This window comes from Talpa europaea, assembly GCF_964194135.1.
Source record: "Talpa europaea genome assembly, chromosome: 4".
NCBI lineage: Eukaryota > Metazoa > Chordata > Mammalia > Eulipotyphla > Talpidae > Talpa > Talpa europaea.
In genome coordinates, this window is record NC_140070.1 from 73,483,376 (window position 1) to 73,503,111 (window position 19,736).

General features: G+C 35.0%; 1 protein-coding gene across 1 annotated transcript in view; it reads left to right on the forward strand.

Moving 5' to 3' along the window:
* ROBO2 (roundabout guidance receptor 2) overlaps positions 1 to 19,736 on the forward strand; it is a gene marked incomplete at both ends in the record, with an annotated part of 564,315 nt that overhangs the window by 535,601 nt on the left and 8,978 nt on the right. The window contains 4 exons of the mRNA XM_084232633.1: positions 3,214 to 3,474; positions 7,571 to 7,776; positions 17,052 to 17,234; positions 19,419 to 19,592. Of these exons, the coding sequence (XP_084088759.1) occupies positions 3,214 to 3,474; positions 7,571 to 7,776; positions 17,052 to 17,234; positions 19,419 to 19,592 (824 nt within the window). The remainder of the gene's footprint in view (positions 1 to 3,213; positions 3,475 to 7,570; positions 7,777 to 17,051; positions 17,235 to 19,418; positions 19,593 to 19,736) is intronic.

Genomic DNA, 19,736 nt, shown 5'->3' on the forward strand with positions numbered 1-19,736 from the left:
ATTTTCAAGCAAATGTGGAAATATATTATCAGTGCAACTTCAGAAGAGTAATATATCAGTCTAGGTGACCTCATCATGGAAATCTTTATAAAAGATACAGGATTTAGCCTGTAGCTTGAAGGACTTGTAAGATTAAGATAAATAGAATTGTAGTTACAGCTACAAATAAGTAGAGTGCAACTTATTTGAAATAAGTTGCATTTTTTAAAAGTAATGCACCAACAAATTTTCTGTTATCGGGGTTTTTGGGAAATTGTAAAAAAAATCTGAAAATGTAGGTTGAATCTTAGACATAGTCAATGGAAAGCGTATTTTCAAGTCCATAATGAAGAGAAGTGAATATTTCATTCAAATCATTTTGATATTTTCATAACCCAATTTGTAAGTGGTAGACAGTATTGATTATAGATTAGGAAAAAACTAAAGGTGGCAATTTCCACTGATATAATAAAGTATAAACACCTTATGCAACAGTGTCTTTTCTCCAAATGATATCTAACTGATCACTTACATGTAAAACAAATAAAAATGCCATCATTTTTGAACAATATTTTTTTTAAGTCAGATTGGTGTTTATATATAGTCAATTCATGGGAATAAAAGTGTAGATGATGGTTTTCTAATATATGAAAGTTGTTATTTGTAACACATTAAAGTGTGCTTATTTATATGAAAATATAAAAGTTCAGAAGAGATATTCCTAGCAGACTGTGTAAAATTTCTAAAATAAGGCCTTCTGTCTGCAACTCATTCAGGTAGCCTCAGTGAGAAGAAAATTGAACAGCCAAAGATGATCTCATTCTTTACATTAAACCTATTAGTGACTCTCATCCAAAGGCAAGGTTCCAAGCTCCTCAGTTGATGAGACCCTCTGTGATCCAGTACATCCTCTCTCTTCTTTATTTGCCAGTTCTTATCAGCTGGAACATACTTGAGTAGTTCAAAAACTTTATATTTTCTCTTTCTCTGGGCCACCACATGTTTCTTAGCATATTCCCTTTTCTGGTGATCAGCACAGCCTTCCCCATCTCCAAAGCTGGCCGTGTTGGTCTCCCTCCTCTCTACTCTCACGGTAGTTGATATTGTTGACTATTTGCTTAATGTCAGTCTGTCCCCCTGGATTGCATGCTCTGAAAGTTTATCCAATTACCTGACAGATGATTTTTGAATAAATGGAGGATAAATGCAGACTATTTAAATAGACTATTTTTAAATCAATTTTATTTTAGCAGCAAAATTGAGCAGAAAGTACAGAGAATAAAGTGACTAAGCATACATGTGCAGGTTTTTGTGATAGATTCAATTTATGTGAGATTATGTTAGAAAAGGCACTCAAGTAAAAATATTTAAAAATTATCTAGACATTTACAAATTAGAGTTTGTAAGGGAGATTATGACTAGAAATAAACGTTAGTAATATTTATTCTATATTCAATTTGTTGGCTACTTACTGTGGCTACTTACTGTAGGCTACTTACTGTGGTAAATCATCTGTAGGCTACTTATTGTGGTAAATGCTGAAAATACTAAGTTGACAATTACTGAGTTCTTGAGTTTAAGGATCTCACATAAGAGGGGGATAAAAAACACATGAAACAAATAATCCCAATATAATATGGAGAGTGCCACAACATAACATTATGGAATTGTGATCAGTTCCATATGGCAGGGACAGAGAAAGCTTCACAGAACTGATCAAAATTAATTTGAACCTCAAAGGAAAGTATAAGTGCTCACAGGAAGATGATTTGAACACAGTCATATACAGACAGCTCTGTACAGACCCAGAAAAAAATATAGGGTAAGCAGGTAACTGGAAAGTAGTAGAAACAAAGGCTTACTAGATGGGGAAGTTATTTTGGGTACAGCTCACGAATTAGGACTTTTTCTTATATTTGCAATAATGAATAATTCAAAACATGTGAATTAAGAATTTAAAACATAATCCTATTGCTTGAATGGAAGGTAGGGTAGAAGAGGCAAAGATGACATCCCAGGAGAGTAATGGAATAGTTCACATCAGAAGGACGCTGCTCTGAAAGTAGAGATAAAACATAGGAGAAAAATTTAGGAGATATTTAAAGAAGTAAAAATTCAACTTGTGTGACAGGGCAGTCATAATTAATAATATTGCTGTTCTTATCCTGTCTCCTTTTTATATTATCTTAAAGTCTATTGGATATATGAAATAATAGAACCACAGAGAAAGTATAAGTAGAAATGCTACTAGATGGTATCATTTAAAACTTACTTGATTAATTTTCAATTCACAAGCATAATCCCCTAAAATAATACTGTTTTTAAAAAATCATTATTCTTTAAATATATATTTTATAGGACTAGATTTTTGACTTGTGTTTTAGAGAGTTGAAATTAGATGTTGAGCTGAAAGGGAGGTGTGATTTTCTACTGAGAAAATTAAATGACTTAACACAATCAAGGAACCTTATTTGGCATCACGGTACTTCATGGTTTATATGTCACATAAAATGAAAGGTGAGTATAGGTCTAAAAATGAGAGTAATAAGTAAAATCCTCAAATGCTTCTTAGATGATAAATATTAGCATACACAATTGCTGCATAATAGTGAAGAGAAGAAATCTTCAAGCCCTAATTTCATTAAATTTTTTTTTAAAAAAAAGATTTGTTTGTTTATGCATGCAAGAACTGGGTAAACCAGAGGTGCGGGGATGGGGGGGGTGAGAGGATTCACCAGAGACAGAATGGGGAGCAGAACAGGCAGATCTACTGAAATACACTGCTAAGGGGAGCAGCGGGGGAGACAGGAGAGGTCTGCCGCGTCACGTGGGTTGCCCCCTGGCCAACCGGGGATCGAATTCATGCTACAGTGACTGGCAATAGCTTCATAATGCTGTATTTAACCCCTGAGCCACCAGGCTAGCCCCTCATTAATTGTTTTTCATTAGCAATTTGGTGTTCCATGTGAGTAGCTTTGTTGGGAATTTATTGCCTTTTGTAACTGTGGGATAACAAGCAGCTAATCAGGTCTTTTAGAATAAATGGAGATATTAAGATAACAGGTGTAATTATCATTAGAAATTCAGAAAACAGCCAGGTTATGTATTGTGGCACTACCCAATAACTTGAAATTGGGGAGAAATTAGCCATTGTGGTTGCTGTTCACTGCCACCTTTTATTGTGCATGCATGTGTGATAGGTGTCAATGTGCTTTTCTTCTCATTTAATTTCAGCTATGACAGTGATAGCTGGTGCCCTCCCTTGCCAGTACAAACGTACTTACACCAGGGCATGGAAGATGAATTGGAAGAAGATGATGATCGCGTCCCAACACCCCCAGTCCGAGGCGTGGCTTCTTCTCCTGCTATTTCCTTTGGACAACAGTCTACTGCTACTCTCACTCCATCCCCACGAGAGGAAATGCAACCCATGCTGCAGGCTCACCTGGATGAGCTGACAAGGGCCTATCAGTTTGATATAGCAAAGCAAACATGGTAAATATCCCAATTAAATGCGAGGACCCATGCTTTTAACACATGGATAGAGGCAATGATTTTTCACAAGAGATTCTCATAGAACAATACAGCTGAGGTTAGAAATGCTTTTGAACAACTCTTCAATTATCTAGTTAAGGAAAATGACTGAAGAAATGTTAAATAATTTGACCAAGGACCTATAACTAGTTAGAGTGAACCAGAACAAAAATTCAGATCAACTGAGCTTCAGGCTAAGGGACTTTTGGCTATACTGAATATTTCTTAATTTACAGTTTAGCTTCCATTGGCTTATTCTTGAACTCCCTTCCAGTGCCATAATAAAAGGCTCATTTTGGATTCTTTGGAGTGCCTGTGATTAATTCTGTCTATGGTTATGAATATGTAGATGTATACTTCTGTAAATCACATATGGTTAGTGTCAGCTATTAAAAGACTTTCTTTGGACTGAATTAAATGAAACATAAAAAAAAAAAAATGCATCCCCAAAGACCTAGGATAAACTTCAAGCCCCCAAATTCCACTTTTCTCATCAATCCATAAGCACTCACAAGGTACAAATGGTAATCTACTTAGATATGACAAGAATACAACTTGGACAACGTTCACAATTTTATAATTTTTTTTTTCATTTGCTCTGTATTTTCCCAAATAGTAACATATGAACTACTCTTAAAAGTGACATTTCAATGACATACCACTGATTATTACTTCTACACTGTGCTTGATCTTACAGTAAATTTTCATGAAAAAAAAAAATTGTGTCTTCTTTTGTAGTTTTAGCTACTAGAATTAGCTGATAATAATTCTTACTCTCAGTGCTAATGAACTATTTATAGTTAACTATACAAAGAGATAGTATTATAGAGAATGTCACTTAAAGCTTATTACAAATGCAGGTTGTTAGAAGCAGAAGTTCTCAAACACTACTCTTAATCATGTGGTTTTTCAAAGGTCATAGACAATTTGCTGCTAAGCACTAGTATTTCATATCAGCCTGCTTTATAACAAACCACTATTTAAGTTAAAACCAGTGGTCTTAAGAACCAGATTTCCATCAAGTTAACTAATGAATTTTGCCATGTGAAGCACAGATCCTAGCTTAGAGGCTCTCAAATCTGCCTGCATTTTGGAATCACAATGCATTGATATCTAGCCCCGTGATTGTTTGGTCTGATATTTGACTGTGGGCAGCCAACATTGAGACAACTGCCTGCTTACCACTATGTGACAGTAAGCAACTTGCTTAGCATTTCTGTGCTTCAACCCCTTCTATTTGTATGCTGGGATGTTAATAGTAATTAGCCCATTTACAAAATGATAGGGCAGCAGCCAAGAGTACTCTCACTTCTGACATCGAGTACAAGTTTTTAAAGTCCTCAAGACCACCTTCAGTTTCAAAAATTTGCTAGAGGAAATCACCAAAAACTCTTACACTCAAATTTACAGTTCATTATAGAGTGCAGATTCCTACTAAAGTCGGCTAAGAGGACAGATGCATAGGGTAACATCTAGGAAAGTTTCAAAATGTAGTTTCCATTGGAGTCATGGCAGGCAGGACTTTCCCAGAGGTGATGTGTGACAATAAACAGAGTATTGCTAGGCAGGCAACCCACATCAGCTCCAAGGTCTAGAGATGTAATTGGGGCTCTGACTCTCCGTGTGGCTGACTTCAGTTTCCAGTCTCCATTGAAGAACTATTGATGACAAGGTGTGACTCAAAGCCCATTTCTTAAGTTCTTTTGGTAGACTTTCTGAAGTAGCATAAAGATTCCAGTTAAACAGACTTTTATCAAACCAGACATTTTAAGAACTTTGAGATTACCTTCCAGAAGTAGAGGAAAAGGTCTAACTTTTCTTTGGGCAAGGTCAAATTCTTCAATACACATCAGAGATTGTGTGTGTGTAGGGGGTATTGAATGAGACTGTACTAATGCATTATGTAGTAAAATATCTAGCTACATTATAGTTGTTATTATTCACAAGAGCTTGGGTTTTGTTCATTGCTGACTTTCCATTAGAAGCATGCCCTACTTAGTAAGTGTTTGAAGATATTTGCTAAATAAATGAACAAAGTAATTCTTCCCTACCTGCTCCAACTTTCTCTGATCGTGTACCTCTTCAGTCCTGCAGTCCTCCAGAATGCCATTCCTGTTGCCCTTTGTAAGAGCAGTAGCGTCCATGTATTCACACAGGACACTGACATTCTGGTATGAAGTGACTCTCCATCTGGGCTCCATATTGACATCACAGGAGGAACATTTAGAAAATAATGATTCCCAGGATCTACTTCCAGGGACTGTGTTCATTGAGGCACGAAGTACACAGCATAGTGCCTGTCACTAGATGATATTTATAGAAATTATATACCCTCTTCTCAAATTTCAGTTAATCTTCAAATCCTAATGAATTCAAGGGGTATGTTTTTCAATCCCTTAATATGTATTTGTTCCATCAACAGATGTCCATCAACAGTGATTTAGGAGTGGAGTGTTGGCCTGTTTTGTCCTTCTCAGGACCAAAGTGCACACCATTAAAAAGGAAAGAATCCTATATCTAAACAACACTTTGCATTCTGTTGTTCATCTCTTGGCCCTCTCCATCACCAAATCACAAACAGAATCAGAGGCAATAAATTTAAACGTGATCATCAGCACTCAAGATTTTCTATAAGTGAATAGGAAGCCTCTGGCATTTTAATGAACGAGCTATGATGAGTGTCAGAAAATAACTCATGGCCTCAAAGTCCTGATCTCTTAAAAGATGTGGGCCTGGTGTTATTGAGGTAGCTTCCAGAACTAACATATTTGTTTTTTTTAATACTGAAAGATCTAGAGTCTTGTTAACTTTGGAGCTGAGTGCAAGCACAAGAATGCAGTTGGGAGAGGAAAATTAAATTCTCAAAGAATTAAATATTGCCCCCAAGGCAAATATTAAAGGAAAATAATCTTGTATCTTTAATTCAAAAACTAAGAAAACACAGAGCCCTTGTTTTGCATTTCTTTTCAATAGCAAAGTTCTCTTAAATATATCACAATAAGGCAAAGAAAAGACTTAATTTGTCAAAACATGTAGATTTTCACATTTTGAGATTGTAACCAGTAACAAAGGATGTTTTCACTTAGAATTTTTATGCTTTAGAAGAAACTAATAGCGATTCACAAAGTAAGTAGACTTGACCCCAGTGAATTGCACCCCATTTTGCATGCCCTGTGATTTGAAATAAGTCACTTAAATTTAAACTTCACCTTAATAAATCTTAAAAGATAGCTGAAAATATACATGTTGACATGTATATTTTCATTTATTGCAAAGGGCCTCTTTCTCACACAGTGTTCTAAATGCAGAGACTATGAAGTTGCATTATTTCTGGTTTCCAGGTGTTTAAAACTTGGGTAGGTGTGAGACGCAAATCAGTCACTAAAACACAATGTAGTCATTCCTACCCTAAACTGGGCTAAAGGGGAGGCAAGTGCCTGGCCTGCTTAGTGGGGATTGTGCAAGAAGAACGTCTTGTACAGCAGGGAATATGTTCATCATTGGGAGCAAGAGGGTGTGAATACCGGTCATGGTTTTTATTTATTTATGTTTTAATGTTTAATTTTTTATATATTTCTTACACCATTGTTCATTTTTAAACAATGTTTGCTTTATGCTTTTTTTTTTTTTTTTAGCTCCATAAGCCGGTCACAAGGTACTTAGATAAATTTAGTACCACTTGGACACTAAGCTGGAAACAAAATTGTTACATTTTTTTTGGACAAAAATGTCAGTTTTAAACAGTTATTAGTGACAGATATTCCTATCCTTTGGTTGATTTATCTATACAAAATGCTGAGTGTGTATTTTTTTCTCTGTGTATTGTCCCATAAATACGAGTAGAAATGTTTCATATCTATAATTTGTTGTTATTTTGAGTGAGTCGCATATGCATAGCTCATTGTCCCTGCTAAAACGTAAGAACACACCGTAAGCTCCACAATTAGTTAAGGGTGAACAAGGAGACAAAACTAGTTACCGTAGCATGCTGTTTAACCTAATTGCAATTGTGTTGAATGTTAACAAATTTCTCTTTGCCTTCCCATTTGAATTCTAGGCACATTCAAAGCAATAATCAACCACCACAGCCCCCGGTTCCACCATTAGGTTACATGTCCGGAGCCTTGATTTCTGATTTGGAAACAGATGTTCCAGATGATGATGCTGATGACGAGGAGGAAGTTTTAGAAATCCCCAGACCCCTGAGAGCGCTGGAGCAGACACCTGGATCCAGTATGGACAATCTAGACAGCTCTGTGACAGGTAATGGAACTGATTTAATAGAAATAACTGACCTATTTATAACATTAAAATGCATCAAAAATCAAATACTTTCTTATATAAGATTTATTCCACTCTATTTCTGTAACATTTAAAATATGTTAATATTAAACACAAAATTCAAAAAGGATTTGGAAATACGTTTGCTTTGCTGCAAGAATGATAAGAAAATTCATGAATTTTAAAAAGCTTTAAAGACATGAAAGAAAAACTCAATTATATCTAGGGCTTTCATGAAAAGTTCACTCTTCTGGGGAACCAAGTCCATTACATAAAAACCCTGACTTTTAGAAATGATATAGTTTGTATATCAGAAGCAACATACAAAGTGAATGAAATCTTAAAAATGCTTCTTGATATTTCTCTCTGTAAAATCATTCACTGATGAATATAAGCAAGTCTTCAGAATAAGCCTCTCTAAGGTTGCACAGGCGTTATTTTTAGAGTGGGGAAAATGTATGGTGAGATAAACTCTACACTTATGCATTTTGCATGGCAGAATCCAATGCTTTCCCCTTTCCCAAGACATATTGTTATTTTTGCTATTTACTCATTTGGCTTCCTCAGGCCTGGCCCATGGAGAGAAAGGCTGCAATGGGTACCCGCTCAGGGTGGTCTCAGAACTACAGCCTTTCCAGGAAAATACATTCATCAAATTTTGTTGGAAAAAATTAAATCTTAACATGTACACAAAGAGTATGGAGCAAAGTAAAAACAAATCAGTCTTCTGTTCAAGTGGGTATCTATTCTTTGACACAGGCACGATTATAGAGAAATAACAGCAAATGTAAGGTTTGCTTTTGCATGTCATTGGGTCTTCTCAGAAAACCACCTATTGCTGTATTTGCCCCAGCAGCTTCCAAACTTGCACCAAGTTCCACTGCATGTTAGAGTTTAGCAGACACTGATGGAAACAGGTTAATTACAATGATGGAGAAGCATCAACATCTCTAATTTTCTTCTGCATCCTTCCAGAACTACACAATGTGTGATACAGGAGCTCATGTTTCAGCTTTTCTTCTCATCTGGGGATGTCTGCTTGCCAGGGTAATTAAGATTTAAGAACTGCAGACATGCTGCTGTGATGTGAAATACAGATCTGAAGAAGGTGGCAGAGCAAAAGTTAAAATTGTTGAGTGCAGACATAGAGCTAACTTATTAGTGCACTCTCATGTTAAGCCCCTTTGCCTGAATTTCTAACATAATCTCCTTCAGGGTAAAATTCTGCATATTTTTGCATATTTTGCTAATGATACTGAACTCTTTTCCATTAAGGATGCAATACAGAATTGCAGTAATAATGAAAAAAAAGTTGACTATAGCCTATACAGTTATTTTATTAAATATTATCATGTCAAAGATGATAAATATATGTGTAAATCAGAAGAATGTCATCTTGAACTTTTACCTGATCACCTCTTAGGAACATCTCCAGCTGCCTAATATAACTGTGGTTAAAAACAATCTGCATTTCTCCTGTAGCTAGGCTAATGTTCATTCCAAATGAAGTTTTTATTGCTAAGAAAGCAAAGTCTGTTTTCTTACTGGAATTCACTGCTTAATTACTGCCCCATATAAAAAGCCTCCGGGTATTTAGGTATGTACTCCATGATGTAGTTATCCTATGAATAATGCATCTTTCAGTCAAAAAAGTTGTACTTTACACATAAGTAACTGAATAAAGAACTCCCCCTTTTGGGGAAGGAACAGTCTACAATAACTGTGGGAAAGGTATGATCAAAGATTGGATTTGCTTCCTAGAGTGTAATTGTAATATAAGTAAATTAAAGTTACAAATGAAATAAAATATACTTTCTCCCCAAAACTGTGAGTGACTATGATAGATAAGTGTGTGAAATGATAGAGTGTGTGAGTAATGCAGTGTGTGTTTGTAAGGATCTACGACAATATAGGGCTGTGAGTGTATTGGAGTGTGTGTGTGCGCACATGTGAATTCACATGTCTGTAGAGACGGCCCTGCTGTGGTTGTTGCATAGACCATCTTATAGAAATCAGCATGCTAATGGATATTGTTCAAATGTGTTTATGTTTTCTTCACACACTTAAGGCTAGTTTAATGGTGCTTAATGAGGGGGCAATAAAACAGACACTAATCCTACTAGTTTTTATGTATTTAAGGTGGTAAATGCACACAGAGTGGATTCTGATCTTGCCATAAATTACTTGGAGTTCTACATTTGTGTGTGGTGAGACTACATTAATCATTACTGTCACCTGAAATTCTCCGATAGAGATTTTCATTTTCATGAAATTAATGACCATTTTTATTGAATGGAGCTAATAGTTAGGCTCCAGTTCCTGAAACTTTAAAGCTGACCAGAATGACAATCCAGTGATAACACAGAGATGGGCTAAAAATCCTTTATATAAAATTAGGCAGATTTTTATTTGGATATATTGCATTTCAACAGCTGCCACATTAGGGACTATCTGTAGTTAACAAGGTGCAAAGTCCACGTAGTAAAGAAATAAGCACATTAATTCCAAATGGTTAAAGCTAAGTAATTTGTGAGGGACTTCCAGAAGAGTTGAAAATACCAATAGTTTCCCATCCACATTGAGTGTCTTAGTTGACATGGACTGGTACAAAACAATAGCATTAGACAGGATAGCAAAAGACCCAGAAACACATTTGTCACAGTTCCACAAACTGGGTAGCCCATAATCATGAGAGAGGCAGATTCAGTTTGGGTGAGAGCTGTCCCTGGCTATCAGGCGGCCATGTTCTCTGTGATCCTCACACATGGCGTAGGGAGAGCAGGTGCTCTGGTCTCTTTTTATAAGGGTCCTAATCCCATCAGGATGCCTGCACTCTCCTGAGCTAGTCTATACTTCATTACTCCCCAAAGGCCACATCTCCAAATATCATCACATTGATGTTTAAATATATGAACTGTGGGAAATACCAACATTTGTTCTATAACATTCAGTAGTAGAAAATATGTGTTTCCACATTTGTTGTACTATTTATTTATTTCCACCATAAGTATCTATTGAATGCATTTTTCCTTCCAACCACTTAGCTAAGAATTTAGATTCAGCAACAACAACTTGCACTTAGTAAGGGCAGACACACTTGCCAACAGTGATTTGGTTGTGTGTTTGTGTATGTGTGTGTGTATGTTGTATGCGTCTCAATGGGCTAAGAATTTTATTTTGTACATTTTCAAAGGGTTGTAAGAAACCAAACAAAGAAGAATATATGGCAGAAATAGTAAATCTAAAATATTTGGTACCTGGCATTGATAGAAATGGTTTGCCTATTACCATGCTTAAGTTTTTAATATATGCTAACTCGTTTAATCATCACAACCTTATTTTTATTCTCATTTTGTAGGTAAGGAAATTCAGTCACAGAGGGCTTTAAGTTCATTTTCCAGGTCATTTACATAAGTGAAAGAAGAATGTTCAGAATCAACCAATCTTATTTTTAAGATAAATTACAGTGATTCCTTCTCTGGAAATACCCAACTGTTTTCTAATCTCTGGATTTGGCATATTTAATAGGAAATAATTTCCTGCTCAATTAATCTGTTTCTCTCTCTCTCTCTCTCTCGTATGTATATTTGTACATAAATATGAGTAAATATATATTTATACAAATATAACATATACTTTTATCTGTTATCATCAGCTCTTCCTAATGTACCCTGCATACTTAATCAAGACCCAAATAATAATTTTTAGATATGACTAATCTTTGTCATATTTAGTTCTATATTGTTACAGTGACTTATGCTAACAAAATTCAACTCTGTCAGCACTATTATAGGGACTCTCTCTTTTTTTTTTTTTTTTTTTTTGTGGGGCTCTCGCCAGTAGCTGGGGATTGAACTGGCGCTGCAGGGGCTGCGGGCAGCCTCACAACCCAGCACTCAACCGCTGCACCACCAGGGGAGGCCCGAACTCTCATTTTTATAACATATTTAAGTTATTCACATAATTTAAGCCTATTTGGTTATAATGAACTACCAAAATATTTTTATTATAGCACATCACACTCTGGGGCTAGAATGTTAACATATGAGGTTATTTCAGTCTTCAGGAGTATGCTTGCAATATTTCATCCAAAGCCCCCCTTTTGGGTAACTGGATGCGAGTAGCTTTCAGTACGTCTTTCTGAAACGATCATGGTGGGAGTCCAGAGTAAGTGTTTCCTGCATCTAATGACTCCACCACAGGACTAAAGAAACAGAGGCAATAGGAGAGAGGGCAGGAAGTGGATGTCCTGAACTTGGAGCCAAAATTCTAACTGCCTCAGTGATCACGAAGAGAAAGACTGAGAGTGAGTGCTACAAAGTGAAATGAATAGGCTTCCTTGACTGCTGGCCCTCACGTAAATGCCACAACTAAAAGGAAATCGTGGCTCTCTGTGTTCAGTGTTTTATGTCTTTGGAGGTTTTTACTAGAACTCCCAAACCAGATCATTTTGCAAACAATAAAACCTGGCAGCCTCACCATCTAACGGACCACACAGCTTTTACAAAGTTGGCCATTTAAAAGTGTGCCTAAAGCCTTACATTTGCTATATGATCTCCAGGACAATATCTTTAGTATTAGGGTAATTTCAGGGAAAATGTTAAAAATAATTAAATTGTTTTTTCTCACCAACTTTGATTTAAAAAGAAATTAAATACATCAAAATGCAATAGATAAAAGGGGAATAATGTATTTTTATGTGAATGAAAAAGTTATGTGATTCTATATGTCTGAAGGAAGGGATTTTTTAATTGCCAATTTTCCTTTCTATAGATATTATACCTTCTTTCCACCGGTCAGGAACATATGTGGAATTGTTTTATATTCAATATATTTGAGTGAAAGAAGGATTTCTAAAGATTAGGCATGTTTTCTCCATATAAGCAGAAGTCAATATTTGGATTGACTTGTTGAAAGAAACTTAAGATATTACTGAATAGATAGACAGATTGCACTTTGTAAGGAAGAGTTCCTGGATTAAAATATTGGCTAAAAAATGGGATGACAAGTTTTTGTATCTCATAAAAATGGTAATGCAACAATTAGCAGGGTCATATTATAGAGCACAGACTTTAGCTTAATGGATCTAAGGATAAGCATTTATCAGCAAGGAAAGATTTAGCATAAAACGACATGTAAATGAATTGATGACTGATCATAAATTAATTTTAGTGCTGAAGATGTAATAGAGGCACAGCAAGATGCCACTTTATCATGGTATTTTACTGCTCAGTAACATTTGAGCAACAACTTAATGTCCTCTATGCAGTTCTTCCTTAGCTGCTTGAATAAATTGGAGATTTTTTTTTTTTTTCGGTCTTTCAGCAATTTTAAACCTGGGAAATCTGGAAAGATTGAAAATGTAAACACAAATAAATTTGCCTATGTGACATAAATTCATTTTTCATTAAATGTTTAAATATGTATTGATTATGCTTGGAGCTGTAACATGTCAGATTTGTATGAATTGCTTGTAATTTGCAAAGAATTTCTAACTGAGCTGTTTTTACCTAGCATTTATCTTAATTTTCATGCTTATATTTACATTTGTGAACAAAAGCCAATTATCACAAAATTGCTTACTTTTAAATTCTTGAATCAATGTTTTTCTCTTCTTTCAATCATTGTCTGTTTAAAAAATAGTTTATGGAAATCTTCAGAAAATTATTCTTGCTTATATTTATGAAAGGAAGAACACTAACTACAGATAGGTAAAATCCTTAACTGTTAAATAAATTTGACTATTTTAGAACATGGAGGAAATATGGTATATTGTATGTACTTTTTAATTCATAGGGTGTTACCAGCTATCTTTTAAAATGTTGCTTGGAATGGATCTGTTCCATATATTATACTCAAGTAGACAGGTGGGAGTGTCAAAGATTAAGACAGGAGAAAGAAGGAGAGAAAAGATACTTCACCTGTTTATGTTCCATGCCCTCTATTTTGAAGGGGAAGGTGAACTCAACTATACCAACCTGAGACACGTACCCTTCTCCTCCCCCCTCATTGTAGGACAATGAGGTTTCTATTCTTCCCTCATGGCCAAATCTCTAAAGCACTCATCTCTTCAACCTTGATGTTATCTTTGCTCCCTTGCCCTTATGGAGAATAGCAAGACTAGCTGATCTTCTTTTTATACTGGGCAACGCCCACTTGACACCAGGTCTTTCCTGTGACTGTCCCTTCCCTGGAAAGGCAAAATAGCCTCAAGGAAAGCTTCCTGAATGGCAGGAAGCATTTGTGACTGAGATGAAGTAAAAGCAAAGACACATAGGCGGAAGTAGTTGATTTGTTTAGGGACTGGCAAATTTGTGTGTGGAAATTGTTACAGGAATGATTTGCTCCTACAGGAAGATTGACTTTTTAAAAACCCCCTATTTTTGAAAAAGTCAAACTAGCTCTTTGCTAAGAGATCTCACAGGATGACATTTGTTTAACGACACTACTTTGGTGTATGACTTTTTTCCTGAGTTTTGCAGGTTCAGAGGCTAAATTTGTCAATATGCTAAATTCTCAGATATTATTCACATACCAATCCAACTTGAACAGAAAGATGAAAATCTAAAAACCAACCCAGCTATTTAAGATGGGTGAGTGGGGGAGTATACCAGTATTCAAGAGTCTCAAAATATACCCAAGACATATATTAATTACTTTTTAAGTTTCTCCCTTGAAATAATTATGTTACTGTTTTCCCCATTGTCTGAGAAATTAACAAGAGTTGGCTAGCATTACAGTCCTTATTAAATTAACTTTCTAGGCGTTTTTATGAGCACACTCTTTCTGTAACTAGAATAAGTTATTGCTAGGAAATAGTGCATCAAACAGAATCACAAAAGAATTAATAATAAAAATAATGTTTAAATCAATGTCTCTGTACAAGAAAAATGAAAATGAGTAAAATATAGTTCCTAATCTCTAGAATTCCACTGTCTAGAAGAGGAAATATATGTATACAGTGGACAGTAGTATAAGAAGAGACATGAAATGCTACCATGTGCAGAGGTTTGAAATGCACAGGTTGTAGAGAGATTGACTCTGGAATAGAATTGAAGGTGATAAAGAGGTGCTAATTTGGTCTTTAACAATTGGCTGAAAGACAGATATTGTATGATTTCACTCACATGTACTATGTGGAGAAACAGAACAACAGATGAACTAATAAAACCAACTTTAGATCATAAAACCAAATTAGGGGTTAGTTGTTTGGTGAAGGATCAAGTTGTACTTTTAGCAGTGAACTTAATATTGTGTATACACATGATGATTTGAAAGAATGCACACCTGACTAATGCTATAATTCTTTATTACTTAAATTGAAATAAATATTTGTTCACTAACAAAGTGATCCATATATTATGGATTTTATTATGAAAATCAAATAAAATCAAGTAAATTAACTTATGAATAATGATTGAAAAAGAAGTAAAAATTCACTCACCGCTCCCAAAGATTGTCAGTAATTAATAAAATTCTTAGCAAACTAGAGGTTTGTTGAATGAATAAGAGGTGATGAATGTGGATCAGGGAAGCTGACTCCATGGGGCACAATGGGGAATTGGGCTATAATGGTCAGTGGGGATAAATGTTGAAAGCTCTCAGACACCTCACTCTATGATTGGATATGGCATCAGCAAGTAAGGAAGGTTTTCAATGAGGAACAAAATTATATAATATATGTTTCAGAAAAAAATCATTTAGATGGCAGTGAGGAAGATAAAAGGGACTAGAGGAAATCATTTAAGAGTAGCTTGGGAATGAAATTAGAGATAAAGAAAAGATGTGTGTTCAGAAAGTGAGTTTCCAATAGCCGATACTGATCTATTTGCCCATATTTAGCAGACATTTAGAAATACGGAAAACAGTACATGGAAGACACTGGCACTGAGTTTTAAACTATTCTCAGCTGTAGGGTTTCATATCCTTTTGTGATCACTGACTGGATCACTTTGACTTTTTTCTTATCTGCTGGAGCATTCCACTGCAAAGCCGATTGCATCATTTCTCCTTTCATTTTGGGCTGTCGGTCCTTGACTTGTGATTATTAACTCAGAAATGGTTCTCTTGGAGGAAGTTCCGTGGCCGTTGTTATCTTGGCTCCCTTGCAGTAGACTGTGTCAAGGGAATTTGTTTGGAAAGTAAAAAGTGTATCTCTGTGCTTTTGGCAAATAGAATCAAAACTCTATCTTTCTCTGCTACACTTAACATCCCTTTAACTTCTCAGATCCCTTCTAACCCCTTCGGTTTCTGATTTCTCTGACTTGAAAGTGCATGAACCCGTGTTGTTGTATCCTGGCACGTCGGCTAAAAGTACAAATACCTCATCATGCACATTCCTGTTGTCTCTGAAATACTGGAGAAAAGTTGAAATAATCTATAGAAACTGTGGATATGTGTTTCGTTTAATTAGAATACTTATATTCACTTTCATAAATTCTATTTTAACCTCCCTAAATTTTTGCTTTTAGGATATGCAACCCTTGGTACTTTATTGTGTCATTAATTAGTGGTTACATAAATATTTATGGTTAATCATATTAGGTAGTTTGTTAAGTTCTCATCTCAAAGTGCTTTGCTTAAGAAAAAAATAGAATTGTAAATGACTTACTGAAAACTTAAGGATGAAAATGATTTCTTAGTATCTTATGTTTTGCAACTCTCTATATGAAAAGTTATTCTTTTCCTCTCTGACCAGGCAGCATTTTGCAGAAAAGTCCATATTAATGTCAGTGATATTCTTTATAATGGTTAATTTTCTAAAATAAAGATCAATATTAAGGCGAAAACTGGATTTCTGAAAAATAATTAGAAAGCAAAGAAAGTTTTGAATACTGAGCATTGACGTTAATAGAACTTTTGAAAAATACATTTTTTGATAAGTTTATTTTAAATGCACTGCAATTTGTTTCAATAAAAGCATTCTCTGCATTTTGTGACTAAAACACAGATAGCAATTCTCTTTGGAAAATGATCATGTAATAATTTGAACAGTGTAAGAATGGAACTATGTGGAACATGTGTTGCTCAGGTGGTGCAAATAGATACAGGTTTTAAATGAGCTTCATTCTTCTACACTTGGAATGTTTAGAACACAGATGATGCTTGCAAATGGCTAAATAAGTCTTGATAAAACCAGATTGACTTCAAGGAAAAGTGAGGAGTTGAGGCAGACTACTTGTTCATTAGTATAGTGTGTACAAGCAGATAAGCTATCCATTGTATACAACTCACTAGACAACTACATTTGTTTTTAGGTTCAATGGTAAATGGATGGGGCTCTGCATCTGATGAGGATCGTAACTTTTCTAGTCATAGATCTAGTGTAGGTAGCTCCTCAGATGGCTCCATCTTTGCCAGCGGCAGCTTTGCACAAGCACTGGTGGCAGCAGCAGATAAAGCTGGTTTTAGGCTGGATGGAACCAGCCTTACAAGAACAGGTTGGTAGACTCTGAGTCAACACTCTTTGCATGATAGAATCTTGGACACTGAGCTATTTTTCTCCTGTTCTTTCTCCTCAGTGAGTCAGACTGCAGGACTTTCTTTAATTTGCATGAACACAGTTTGGATGCTCAATTACCAGAACTCTCTTCTGATGCTACTTTTGCAGATCCAAGATTAGATTCCTACTCACACCTTCCATTCTTCTTTCGCCTCTTTGCAGCTCTGCTGATTAATTGTATTATGCTTCCTTTTATATTACAGCAAAGCAGCAACTGAAATTGCCATTAAATTTTCAATAATTCACACTTTGCAAAATTCTCACACAATCAATAATGTACCCAGTGATTAAAATCATTCAGCTTTTATCTCCATTACTTCTCTTTGCCCCATTTTTTTCTACAAATGCATTTTCTGGGAAGGCTTTCTCAGCATGGGGTGAATGGGTCTAAAGCTGTCAGTCTAAGAGTTTAAGTGGCTGATGGTCCTATTAATTGTTTGGCTGTTAAGATTTTAACTAAATAATTTATAATTTGTTTTAACGGATGCTAATTAAAGATAAAACCACTGCATTTGCAATTTGAATAAAATAATAACTACATGTGTATTGCTCTTTAAAGTAATCTAATTTTGTGAGAGTAATAATAAATATAAAAGTCAAATTATGTAATTTTTCATATATCTCTTTGCTTGTCCCAAAAAATGTAGGACTCAGGCTAATAATAGATCAGTTATTTATAAACATTATATTTACTAAAGTAATACAACTTTTACAACTTTTACATGGTGCATGTTGTTATATGACTGCATAGTTTTTCAGTGTTAAATAAGAGGGTACTAAGATCTTAATTAAATTTAACTATCTTACAAAATAAGCTGATGAAACTAAAAATATATTTTTAAAATCTTAATAACATTCAAACAGTAAAGAAAAATGATTTTGACCCTTCACTGTACTCTCAGGTTATAAAAATGAGTCTTGGAAAATTTCTTTAAATTATACCATCAATGGTATTATTTTTCTAATGAAATTTAAAAAAGATTTTCTAAGCATTGCAGAGGTTTATTTTTCATATAGCATCCTAACTAAAATATGTTGTAATAGAGCAGTTATTTAAATTTTCTTGCTTTATAAGGTGTAATTCAGAAACTTTTATGTTACCTGAGTGCTTTTTGTGGCATAACTATAAGCAGAGCAGAGAGAAAGTGCAAGGAGACTAATAAATTAGAAGGCATAAGTGCATTTCCTGCATGTATGCTAATAGCTAATAAAGCACTAAGCAATATCATGTCACATTGACTTAAGAAAATGTAACTACATACAATAATGTTTTAAGAAATGAAAACATACACAAAATAATAAATACATGTACATAAACCAACCCTCTTTTACCATAATAAACATGGTATTATAAACATTAGTTCTTGAAAATTTATTAGCTAACATTTCTTAGAATAAATTTCCCTGCATATGTACATTAAGCCAAAAAAGGACATAGCACATTTCACTTCTGTGAGAATTTGGAGTCTGCTCAGACATAAAAATATTCATCAGAAATCACCTTTTGCACTTTGGTGCAAGGTGATTTTAACCTGCCATCTACCTTATATGCTAATATTACTGAGTTTCAGCTAAAAGAGGCAGAATTCATCATTTACGTGTATGGGTGGTAAGGGCAACTTAATATATGTACCTGAGCAGACCTTTCATGTAAAATTTCAAATATTATTGCTGCAGGACATTTTGCTGTGATCCAAGAGAATTTGTAAGATCCCAAAGGTAAAAAATGATTAAACAAATAAGACAGTATCTGATTCATTTCAGAAATAGCATCTTTAATTTTAAGAAGTAAAAACTGCATTAATTTGCATATATCTATGAAAATGTCACTACATTTGTCAAGGTTAAGTAAATATATAATCAAGTAATACAAAGTTTCCGGTTGGTGGATTTGTTTTATTTTCATTTACTTGAATTTTTTCAGTGGACAGTGTGTTGGTTATTAAAAGTGATACAAAATAAATGCAGCAGGGCATATTTTTTTCTACCAGTATAGGCTGTCTTCAGATGGCATTTCTAGACAGGTGGAGAGGTTAGTCTTAGTGAGAACAGAAATAGGGGACACAGAAAATCAGTGTGTTATAATAACTTCTTTACACCATTCCTTTTCTTTTTATTTTAGGCAAAGCTTTTACCTCGTCTCAAAGGCCACGACCAACCAGCCCATTTTCTACTGACAGTAATACCAGTGCAGCCATGAGTCAAAGTCAGAGGCCTAGGCCCACTAAAAAACACAAGGGCGGTCGAATGGACCAGCAACCAGCATTGCCTCATCGAAGGGAGGGCATGACAGATGGTAGGTTTGCTTCCTTCTCTCGTCTCCTCACTGAAAAGATTGTTCTGCGCAATCATTAACTTAGATTAAAGTAGCTATGGTAGATTAGCTGTTGCCTCATTATATAACTAGGCAGAAACCTGGCAATATGGTCTTGTTTAAATT